Source organism: Hylaeus anthracinus, unplaced genomic scaffold (assembly GCF_026225885.1).
Source record: "Hylaeus anthracinus isolate JK02 unplaced genomic scaffold, UHH_iyHylAnth1.0_haploid 11989, whole genome shotgun sequence".
NCBI classification, from domain to species: domain Eukaryota; kingdom Metazoa; phylum Arthropoda; class Insecta; order Hymenoptera; family Colletidae; genus Hylaeus; species Hylaeus anthracinus.
The window spans coordinates 14,965,536-14,978,126 of NW_026534337.1; the positions used below are offsets into that span (position 1 = coordinate 14,965,536).

The 12,591-nt window shown below is 48.7% G+C and overlaps 1 protein-coding gene across 5 annotated transcripts in view; it reads left to right on the forward strand.

Moving 5' to 3' along the window:
- Nucleotides 1-12,591, forward strand: part of LOC128887474 (protein Fe65 homolog) — a 132,749-nt gene that overhangs the window by 81,080 nt on the left and 39,078 nt on the right. For all 5 annotated transcript variants that reach the window (XM_054143416.1, XM_054143419.1, XM_054143418.1 and 2 more), the window contains one exon: nucleotides 4,005-4,326. In XM_054143416.1, coding sequence (XP_053999391.1) covers nucleotides 4,005-4,326 — 322 coding nt within the window. The remainder of the gene's footprint in view (nucleotides 1-4,004; nucleotides 4,327-12,591) is intronic.

Genomic DNA, 12,591 nt, shown 5'->3' on the forward strand with positions numbered 1-12,591 from the left:
GTGTCGAGAAACTGTATAACCAGAACGAAATTAAAATTCTTGCGTTCTCGTTGCAAATGTACCAGCGTTAAACAAATGCCTGGAATTCGTTTCGTTCCCGAATTTTTGCACTAGGAACTGGCCTGACGGTTTCGACGTTTAAATTAACGCTGGTCGTTGACCCTCCCGGAAGAAAAGTCGGTTTGCATTGCGTCGTCCCGTTAAAAAATGACTGTCGCCCCCTTCCGTGGCTCTCCAGGCCCGAGAATACTCCACGGAGTCGGCCAATCGCGTTCAGTACTTATGAGATACGTGACCCTCGCAATTCCGAGCAACGAAGGAACGTGGCGGAGAAGGTTGCTCCGCGCCCATGAAAGTTAATATTCCGTGGAAAGGACTTACGTAAGGACGTTGGCAGAGAGAAAGAGAGGAAAAAAAAAGAAGCGAAGCGAGAGGTGCTCGCCGGTGGTAAAACTCCCCTTCACCCCCTAGACTTCACCTAGACTCGGTCGAGGAATCGATAGGGTGACTCATCGAGGGGCGGTGACGGAGTTCTCTCCCTCCCTTATCCTCTATCCTCCTCGTTCGCTCTTCCCACGCCCTTCTCCTTCTCTATTCGTCCCCGTGCTTCCGGTTCTAACGCCGAAAGCGTGTCCAAACTTTGAAACTCCGCTGTTTGGCCGCAGCTTCACATTTTCGCGAAACACTTCTTGGAGAAATAACGAAATGCACTCGCCCTCTGGTTGAAATTCTCAGGCTCGAGAAGAAACGTCAGGGGTCGAGTTTTGTGAAACTTTTAGCGACGCTTATTGTCCAGCCTGAGAATTATTCTTTACTTCGGACTCTGAGCCACCGATTTTGTTTATGTTTATACAAAAAGAAAATATTAAATATAAAATGCAAGCAGACAATTGTTATCGATGTCAAGCGCGAGGGTGCAAGGGAGAGAGAAGCACTCAGTAAAAGCGAATAGTTTCCGTCTGGAATTTAAATAAATTGCGTTTAACCGTAGTTAAAGTATATTATAATTTCCCTCGTCCGTCCGCGGTGCAGCGAATGAAACGGAATTTGAAAGCCCCGATAGAATCAGTGGCACGAGTTCAGCAGCGTTTGAATAACGTTCCGCGTTTTATGCCCTTTTATCTTCCTCCTTATCCACTGGAACTAACACGAGAGGCGCGCTAAAAGTGTAAAGCTCTCCGTTTAGTTTTCCTCTTCCCACTCACCGGCAGTGCTCCTTCCACGCGAAATAACGAGATTCGTTCGAACAGCCCGCAGCAGCTGCAACTACGGCTGCAACTGCACTCCAGTCGGTCATACCTATAACGAGCATGCGGCAAGACGACGGTCGCCAGCCAATTTGTCGCACACAGACGCTCCACCCTACCGCTGAGTCATCCCTCGGAACCCTTTCTCGAATTAACCGAATCACGGAGATTCTTTTATCGGCGAAACCAAGAACACAGATATTAAACGTTCCATAGAATTGGAACGAACAGGTGTGCGTAGCCGATATTTAAATATTCCGAAGAACGAATATTGGGCATCTCTTATCGGCTACTTGGCGTTTGTACTAAACTTCGAAGAAGTTCGTCCGCCACGACGATTCCCTGACTGTTCCGGTAACTTCTGCATGAATAAGTAGACGAATGAGACCGGTTACCGCCACACTCGTAGAGCGCGAAATTAATGGAACGTTAACGAGCGTTTCACCGTCGCGGAGCGAATTCGTCGAATCGCCTCTTTTCGCGCAACTTTTCCTCGCCTTTTCTTGGCAACGATAGCGGCGTAAACTCTATCGTAAAGTTCCGACTCTTCCTCCGCGTCGAAACTTTCAAGCTCCCTGGTCCCTTCTTCTCCGCACCTTCGGGCTTCTTTCGAACCCAGTAACAAGATACATCCTGGAGTCGCGCGACTACGGCCGAAACTGCCAAGGAAACTTTACCGACCATCGGATGCGCGCACAGCCCCGATGAATAACCAGACGGACGAACATAGGAAAATTGTTTCCGACAGATTTTTAGAAATCTACATCTCGTGCAAATATATTTGGCTCTTTGAAAAAATCCTTGGTTACTTAGATAGTATAACGAACCACGCAAGCGAGCAACGCCGGCAGCCAATTTGTCCACCTTGGGTCGAGCTACCCTTTTGCTGATTCATCCGAACTTACCCCTGAATCGTCCAACTTTCGTCGAATTCCTGGATAATTACGTGCACAAGCCGTAGGAAAAAGTAACGAGGTCCTTTCGTTCTTGTATCTCGCTGGAAACGAGCATCGTTCGACGGGGAATTCCGATCGCGAAAACTCCGGCTGGTTCGACGTCAAAGCGGAATTGCAAAAAGAGGACCGGATAGATTCTTGATCGTCCAAGCACTAGACAGAGAAAGAGAGAGAGAGAGAGCGAAAGAAAGAGAGAAAACTGATTAACCTTTTGTTCGTGACGGGAGTACAATCGAAGTCATGCCCCTCGTTAAATAGTTACGATGGTTCCGGCAAACGCCGAATAACCAACAAAGAAAGCATCAAAGGAACGCGCGAAACAAGTTTCATCCGGGCAATTCGATCGGCTAATTGACAAAAAGGAATTATTGGGAAGGGAAATTTAACGTATAAAAATCGCATCTCGTGTTTAGGAACGCGTTTTTGGGAGAACGAATCGAACGGAACACGGTCTACGTCCCTTTGACCGAAAGAAGCTCGAGTTCTCGAAGCACGGGGCTTAAAGCTCGCGGTTGAATCAATACTGGGAGCAGGGGCGAGATAGGTAGACGCAGAAGAGATAGGAGTGTCAAGGATAGAAGAAAAGGAAGGAAGGAAGGAAGGAAGGAAGGGACAAAGGAGGCCAAGGAGATTCGACTTAGGCACCCGTACACATACATGCACACGTTCCTCGGGGCTCTTCTCTATGTACACGAGCGTGTATCCGTCGCGTGTATATACCGATAGCTTTGTCGATAAGTACACGGGAGCTTCTTGGCATCGTTTCACGATTATCGGTACAGATTTCTTAACAATATGACCGGCGTCGCGTCGCGTCGCGTCGAGCATGGATGCGTTCTGTCGGTTTCTGTACAACGTTCTTCTAGCCACTGTCGTCTTGTTCAGGAGCATCAGTGAGTAGAGCACATAAAATAATCTGGGTGTACTCTGTCACGCGCTTGAACTTCATTCTACGCTTTTCAACTATCAAACTATCGAACTCTTGCGATCGATCGGTCAACATTTCGATCCTCTCCCGTGGAAGAGAGGAGAGCCTGTCCCGAGGATTTTCGAGCGCTGCAGCGGAACATGGTTTATTTCCTTCTTTATTTAACGTCTTTGTTGCAAAATTTTCTAAAGGTTTAGGCGTTCTTATTATTTTATGTACCCCCAGTATGCTCTATAGAACATCGACGCTTTCGTTATCGAAAAACCAATTACACAATTTTCCAAGAACAGACGCCGGACAAGACTTATCGACCGGCCAGGTTATTTTGTCACCCTTTTTCTGTACAACGCAAACCTTTCTACGGCCGCTCGTAAAAACGACTAAAGGGCCGTCGGTACCGCCGTTTCACGCTTCAATCGACGTCGTTGATTACACCTATTCTCACTCGTTACAACCGGACAACCTTGACCTCTGCTTCTCGCGATCTAACGATCTCCTACTCGACGTCTTGCAGCACGCGCGGAACCACGCATGTCACAATAGTTCTATGGCTTATGATAATTTCTCCATCGAACGAACCGATTTGAATTCAAGAAAATGGTGGCTCTGTTTAAAAATAGTCATTTCTGGAACCACCGTATAATAGAAACGTTCGCGGTAGCCAGGTCGTTTCGTTCGACGGAACACCGTTTTCCCAGGGGTTGTGCCGAAGCAGAAATGTTAGGGGCGTATTACATCCAATTTCACTTAACTATGATTACCACTGAGTTATGCTTGCGTCTCTACTGTAACTTTAACTCTGAAGTACTTTTGCGAAATAGTGATAAACAGTCGGTAAACACGCTAAATCGTATCTTTCGACGAATTTTCCAGAGAACGGTCTGCTCTCGTTCGAGAACCCGAATTACCACTTAGACCCGGCTCGCCTGGACGACGCGTTGAACAGCAACGAAAACGGCAGTTCCCTGTACGATGAGCTGTATCAGGAATTGGTTGGCAGCGGAGGCAGAAGCGGCGAAGTGACTGGCGGTGGAGGAGGCGGCGGAGGCGGAGGCGGTGGCACGAGGGTACAAGCACGCAGAACATACGCCACGTTGGATCTGGGCAGCATGGGGGTTGACGTCACTCAAGGTCCACTCACTCAGGACTCCGTCACGGAGGACGCGTCAGACAATACGGACAACCATAACCTAGGGTGAGTAGACGTTCGTTTCTACGTAGGACGTTAAACGGATCACGTTCTTGGCCACGAGCGAAGCCGCAGTGGCCGACGTGACTGCGGCGACGATTCTTAGATCCGTGCCCAACCAATCTTTCCTTCGGCTATCGAGTTTCGCCACGCTCGATGCATTCGGAGCGCGAAATCGACTCCAACGATGAAGGATCAAAGCTCGATCCGTGCTCGTCGCGACTGAGAATTTTATTGGAAATAGCCCGTGCACAAAAGTGAAAGAGGTCTCGATCGGCGAGTGGTCATGTCGGATCTAATATCCGTCGAGCGAAGATGAATATATCTCCGATTTATATTCGTCCCCGTAACCGTCCGCCATTTTCTCCGGGATATTTTTATGCTTTTGCGTTTAAACATGAGCGGGTCTCCCGATGGTCTTCCACTCCGAATTTTCTTTATCCCAGCTAGCCAAAATATTCCGCGACAGCCGCTGGCGAACGGAATAAACGGAGAAATCGGCTACGTGGAGCGAAATCGAAGTGCCCTTCCTCTCGCTCCCGCTGCTGCTCCTCGGTAATATAAGGTCCGGCCATCTAGAGCCGTTGATAAAACTTCCAAGTTGGACCTCATCGGGATACCGCATAAAATTTCAATAAATCCGAACCCGTGAAAGGGGCTCGGACAGAAGGAACGAATGGTCTGAGCTACAAGCTAGTTCCAACTTATTTCCGGCTGTTACACGGACCCCTCCCCCTCTCCGTTCGAAATCCTCCTCTTCTAGTACCTACACTCTCATCGAACCTCCTTTGTCTTTCGAAACTGTTATCGAGCTCCTGCGACAGCTCTCGCTCGTCCCGATGGGTTTGCTACTTCGGAACGTTGAAAAACAACCCTTTTCAGAAATCTTTTCTCGAACACAATCAACGGCACGGTACTCTTTTCACGCAGAAATATTACTTTATCAAAGAAATATGCAAATCTTTTCGAGAATGTCTTTAGAAAAAATTAATTTTTTTGACCGTCTAAATGGGAATACCTCCCCCAATGGGCAGCCGCGAAACGGTGAACCTTTTCCAGCAGGATAATAAACCCTCTTCTCGCCGTCCTGTTTCATCCGACCTATTCCTTCTCTCCCCGTTGGTCGTCCTTCTGTCTGGGTCTTTTTTTCCCGGGGACCGGAAATCCGGGCGAGCATAAAAATGCAATTAAGGAAACGCCTAGCGTCTGGCACAGAGGCTGCATACTTCGTCCCCAGGTCCTGAAAGCCGACTTCTTCTTCTTTTCTTCTTCTTCTTCATCTTCTTCTTTCTCGTTCATCAACCCCCTCTCACCCTTCATTACCCTCCTTTCACATCTATTTCCTGGACTCCCCTTTGGACTTGTCTAAATTCAGTTCACCGTTCCGGCTGGTTAAACGCCCGCAGACTCGACGAACGGAACGAGTAAAACGCTACCCGTTGATACCAGAACTCCCAGGATATTCCTCGAGGAACCTGGAAGATTCTTGGTGAAAAGACTCCACGGTCGACCAACCAAGGTCTTTGCTTGGTCGACGGTGTTTCGGTAACGCGATGTTCCTTGAACGAAAAAACCCTGTAATAGTAATTATGAAGCAAAGACGTCTCGTTGATGGAGGTGTGTTTGCTTCGATTGACATGCTTCGTTGGACAGGTTATCGACCCACTGGTCCAGTGGTGCGCAACCTTTTTCGTCACTGGGACGAACGAGGTTAAATCCGATTCGAAGCCAGAGTCGATCTCTTCAGCGCCGCGATATAATTGCCACGCATTGATCTACAATCGACAATCGTGCGTCTCGATCGGGCAGTCGTAATTCTCAGACTGTACGTAATCGTTCCATTCAGTAGTCCGACACAAGGGAATCAATTCCCAACGTCAATGTACCGATGCTATCTAAACACGATTCCGAATCCCATCTCTAACCAACACCGTAACCGGTCGCGCTCGACGCCACCTTCGGGGCTACTTGCTCCGTCAAAGCGGAACAAGGTTAAGGGTTCTAGGAGGAGATTCGACAGAAGTATGAGAGATAGCGGCAAGTACGAGGGAAGTTTGTCGCAAGTTTAGATTGAGTTCAATCTCCGAGCCACGCGATGGTTGCTCCTCTCCGTCTTTCCGTCCAGGGCTCTCTCGTACCCCTCCCGTGCCGTCTCCTCCGCCCGGCTTATCGTCTAATATCCAACCAGGGGGTAGGAGGAACGAAATATCAAAGCATTCCGTGCGCAGACCCATCGTCGTGTCCTGGCTTCCCTCTCTTTCGTCTCATCTATTCGACCAGCGTCCCTCCTTTCTCGCCGTTGACAAAGTGGCAGTCCCTCGAAATTGCGCGGACTCGCCTCGAACACATTTTTGCTGGATTCCGCCCGAGAAACCGGACGCGGTGACAAACTTTCCGCTAAGAACTTTGCCAATCGCGACTTTGCCACTCGTTGGACGACCAGTTTTTACTTTGCTGGCCGTTATTGAATGTAACAGGGGACGAAGTATTGCTATCGGTCAAATTTCGGCTATCTCAGGTCTTTTGCATTCATCGATGCTTCCAAGTATCTTTTATTCTCAATCGGACAAAGATGATATCGTGATTTAACTTATTAACGATTATCACTAACTAACGATTCACCTGCGTTGAAAAAGTTGAGGGCGTGTCTACAAGTTTAAATGAGTACTATACGGTATTCCGGGGATTTTTCTTCGGTCCTGGCAGCTCTAATCGAGTCACTTGGATGGCCGCAGATTGCAGGTACTGCATCCTCTGGCCTGACATAACGGTACACGTCGAGGACGAACTTATCTAACAAGGTTTCCCAGAAAGGATTTCACAGAGTTGAAACGAGAGTTGGTGGTAGCCAGTTGTCGAATAATCAAGGGCGTTATTAAATCATCGATTTTCCGCGGGCGAGACGGCGACGCAGCTACCTCGGAAATATGGAATTACTCGGGCACGTCAAGTGCCTAACAACGTAACGCTGCGTACGTTTCAGGCGCATCAGCCCAAACGAAGTTAACGTTGCACCCGCGATGAAAGCGCTCGATCTGCAGCCAGGAAAATTGGCTTTTACACCCCGCTTCGACCGGGAAAATTCGATCAACCGCGACGGATTGTCGTTCGCTGATGGCTTCATTACCTTACTTCATCGTGCTGCCAACGAGTGTCGATCAAAACAACTAGGATCGTGAAAAATGTCACGGGGTCGGTCGGGAACTCGACGTTTCAGAACTCGTTTTACGAGAGAACCAGGGAAATTAAAAAAAGTAATTTTCCCGTAATTTTCAAAATTTACATTTTGAAATTTTACAGTAATCTCCGAGCTCGGTAAATTCCTAAATGTCTACTTAATCGATGGAATTTCATTTTGCTACTCTACCGTGTTCTACCAAGTTCAAATTATATCCAACTTTCAAGAATTTTGACCTACTTTCGAATATTAGAATCCCGATCTAGCTGTACCTTTGGAACAGGTATTCGCCGAAGCGAATAGTTTCGAATAAATGATTATCGGAGTAAGCCCAGCAGCGAGAAACTGAAATATATACTCCGTTATCGGCCGTAATTGTGTCAATGGATGCGCAGCTGTCCATTCATCAAACGAGCATATAAATTACAAATATCTCTGACGAAAATAGCTGTACGCAAACGGGGTGTACTCCGATACGGTAATTGCGGTCGCAAGTTTCTACTTGGTGGTGGAAACTATACGCAAAGGCTCGTATTTACACGAATCGGGGAAACGGGGACGTTCATACGTTCCAACCTAATACGTACGTGCACACGAGACCCGGAGTAAATCGTTTCCCGTCGCTGACGAGCCGTCGGAAAGGCGGAAATTTCCAACCGAACGGAAGGAAGGGCCGATAGCAGCCCGGGGAACGGGGTTACCGGAGTGGACGCCGCCACGTCCGTGGATTATATATTTTCGGTAAGCGCGGGGGGCGAAGGGGAACGAGAACAGTCGGATGGTCTGGGCTTAATATGTCCGCATTATTCTTCGTCCGGTGAAAACCGGCTTAGGCGTACCGGGCGCAGTGGTAGTGGTAAGGACAGGCCAGACAGAGGTAGATTAATGCAATCTGCATCAATCTCCATCGGGGTTGAAGTCCTGTCTTTCCTCTGTATAACCGTCAGCCTACCGGTGCCTATTCACTTACGCCCATTCGCGTCGTTATTATGCGTCATTTTACTCTCGTTTTTGGCCAATCATCTCATCGTGACGTCGTCCCCGACCAATCGCTTTCAGCAAACGGTACGAAACGTCCCTCGAGATCGTTCTTCCGGGATGCGGTCGTTTTACCGCTTTCGAAACAGTCTCGACTTCGAATGTCTGTACATGCCAAACAATTCCGAATACACACAAAACGATGACTCAAACCTCCCCTATTCCCGGATATACCGCAACGTACTTTGGTTTCACCAAAATCCCCAAAGTCCGCTACAGAAATAATCGATTCGACGTCGAACAGTCCATATCAAAGACCCGAGCGAAAGGTCGAGACGTGTATAATTAAATATCCCAAACGAGAAGAGGACTCTTGATACTAACGCAAGAGTATCACGGACATTCTGTCGTTCGTAAACCCAGCCATCGCAATGCATTGTCCAATATCGCGGGCGTTAGGCGACTCGTTACCGTCCGCGCCAATTTAACTCGGCAACTTTGTCCCGTTAATTCGTCGACTATCGCGATAATTACCGCGACGTATCAACCTGGAAGAGACATTTTCTCTAGACGCGTTTATCCAGCCCGTTTCTTTCTTGCCATTCGCGAGATAACTGTCGTCGCGTACGCGAGCGGATCCTCGCCGACGCCGGAGCGGCTTTTCGTTTTTATTATCGCCAGCGTTATTGTGCAACGGCGTGTACGTTTCGCGATACCAGGGTGTGAAAGCCTTTCACGGCAACGGACGCACAACGCCCGACGAATACGCGCATAATCGAGCGCCGCGACACAAAGCGTCCCTGCGTCCTGATAAAGCCACCCTCGGCGCGCACACAGAGGCCGGGCCCATTCAGGAAGCGTAAACCCATAAGAAACGACGACGGTCGCCATTCGAGTCTGGGTGCGAATTGCGGGTCATCTTGTATAATATCGGCCCAGCCGGAAGAGAGAAAACCTCGCTATAAGTTTCCTCTATCGGCCTTCCTCTCGAGCCCCCAACCTCGCCGTTATTACGCTTTATCCGTGGTATCGCGACAACAATGCGTCCCTGGGACACCAACCTCTCGCTAGTCCAATGGAGCGTTGGAAAAGCTTTACGAAGTGGTTATTTCTTCTTCTCTCGTAAAATAATTTGGTAAATGCTCCGAGGAATCGGCGATAGTTCTCAGCTAATGCCTAACAGATCTATTCAAACATTCGTCAACCTCCTGGCGAATTTTATCCTCCTTTAAGAATTACTCTTCGATATTTCTGCTATGACTATTTTATATCGCGATGCGTGGACCTCCCGAGCGTCTCTTCTGTAGAATAAAAAAAAAAAAAGATCGCTCGCGAAACGTTGTAAGTCACCCCGACAGCACCCTCTGGAGCACTCGAAGTCGAATGCCACGCATTCGCAAGGCGGAACGAACCGTTTCCGATGGTTTCACGAAGGTAAAAAGAGTGGCAAGCGAGGGGGTGGAAACGGATAGGGGTTGGCGGAACTCGCACCTCGCTAGGATAGGTATCTTAACGATCGTGTCTGAGGCAGGATACATTGGGCGTGAAATAAGACGCCTTTGTTAGGGCAGCTTTTCTTTAGAGCCAGCGCCACAACCCTCCCCCGGTCCTTGCCGCGCAACTCATTCCCCCGAACCACGAAGCGTTCGCCTTTAGTTTCCTTCGTTGCCACACTCGCAAAACCGCAACTGCCGTCAGGATCACCGAAGAGGGTCCATCGTCTCTGGCACTCCATGGTTTCGGTACGCTCGTTTTCGGGAACAAGATGGAATAGGTCCTGCGGAAATGGCTGTGCCTCGCAGTGGCTCTTGCTCCGACGGTCGTTCAACGCGGTCCTCGTCCTGGTCACGGGACCAAACAGCTTCCGTGCAAGCTGCTTCGAGACCGAGGACGTTTCTTTTCGTCGACTTCAATCGCGAGACGGTAATCGAGAGATCGTGCTGTAAAATTTGTTAAACAAACGTAAGTTCTTCGATGAGCAGGGATGAAAGCTTCCTTGAGAACAGGAACTTTTAAAAGCTACACTTTTTGCTCCCTTCGTTTCGTATTCAGGTTCAAGGTCGTCGAGCTCCCCGTACCCTAACCTTGGAATAAAATCCAATCGCGAGTCGAGATCCTGTATTCTACAAGTTTCATAGTCTCGACTCGTCTGTATCTTCAGGCCTGTCACGTTTCGTTCTCCCCGTTACACGACGCGGAAATTTATTACAGGTTGTCAAGGCGTTCTCGCGCTCCCGTAATCTTTTTACACCGTTATCTGCGACGCGCCCCTCGAGTTCCTTACTTCTCTCCCCGATCGATTCCTGAAAATTTCGTCTCGAGACATTATCGTCGATCACACGTCGACGGGAACTCGGTCTGAATAAAGAGCGTAGCGCGCAGAAAAAAAGAACAATATTCTCGGTTCGCCCCCTGGTAGAAGATTTCCAATTGATATCAACGTATAATCCTATTTCCATAGTCGTATTCGTCGCGTTAACCTTTCAAACGTGGTTACGAGCGTATTATTCTACGATGATTTTATCCCAGTCCGTTTGCTTTTCTTTGCCCCTGTCAGTTTTTCGAGCAGTGGCCGCCAATCTGTCGCTCGCTGGATTCCAATAGCTCGATACGATGTTTTCGCATTAATACAAGAGTGCCTCGTTTAGTTAATAAATAATTTCTGATATTGCTTATCCCACTAGAGCCTCTAGGTGGTCTCCCAGAAATTATCCCCTTTCGAGAGGGTGGTTGACGCGAGGCTCGAGAAACACTGGCCTAACAAACTCCCAGCGCAGTGGTACCGCTCGGTAAATAGTCGGACGGGGAAATAATCCGCTGGTAACGGGAAACGCGTGCGAAACTTTGTTAACGCAAACGTGCCGGTGTAGTTCTCTATAACTAGGAAAAGCTGGTAGTGGGTAAACGTGCTCGCGTATCCAAGTGGGCTCCCTTTGAACATAAACGCAACGCTCGAAGTGTGGTCGAAGGTAAACGACACATTGTTTCGTGTAGGCTCGCGAAAGCACGAGTATTCGTGGACGCTCGCGAATGGGCCGAGTGCTCGCCATTGCCGAACGTTTAAATGATGCAACGAGTGCATCGCGTAGACCGCCAGAGCCGCGTTTGCACGGCGGTTTTACGTCGACCGCCGTTCCTCGCCGATGAAACTTTCACGAGCATTCCCGCGGATCGAACTTTTATTGCGGGCTATCGATTACCTGCCATCGGTGTAATTGGATGATTCCTCTGCGCGGGACGTTGACGTCCGTCCGTTTAACTATGACGAAATTGAACTCGGTCAGCGGGGGTAGTTTCCTTCTCGTTTCGTCGTGCACCGTGAGGAACCAATTCGGCCATGATCGGGTTCGATGCTCTTCAAGCAAATCGTCGCATTTCTCGACTCGTAGCTTGAAATTGCAACGCGGGATATTTGTAAGAAGAGAGACACGATTTTTACGATACATCGTTCTAGATTAGATCATCGAATAATCCGAATGTAAGCGTGCATGGGAGCTTATATTTGTTTCAGACCGGAATCTGTGTGTGTTATTCCTGGAGTCTTCTTTTAAAAATTCACAAAACCACGGACAAGATTATATCAAACTGTAGCATAAAACGTATCGAATTCCCCTCTTACCAATATCGTCGTTACATTCCCAGTTTCGTTTCATTCCCATTTATTTCCGATACATGGTAATACGATACGCTTGCAATGCAGTTCGCTGCGCAGACTGTCTGCCTCGGTGGATTTTCTCCTACGGCTTTTGTTGCTCGCTGCGTACGTCACGTCTAGGCGCCGCGGTTCCGTGAAGTATAAATGTATATTGATTCCGAGTCCACGGAGATAAATACGACGCCGTCGCGCACGGAATTCATACAGTTCTCTTAAAACCGACGCGACATCTCTGCGCGATGCTTCCACTATCAGATGTAATCTCCCGGTCGCATTCAGCCGCTAGACAAAGCGAACAAAGAGCCCCAACCACGCGTATCGCGTGCAAAAATCGCTGGAGAAAGTACCGTAACGAAAAATGTCCACGAGCCCTTAACAAGGAGAATCTACATCTCTCTGCCTTCGCACTGTGAGCAGTGAATAGGCGCGGCCGGGTTACCTGCATTATTCAAATGGGAAA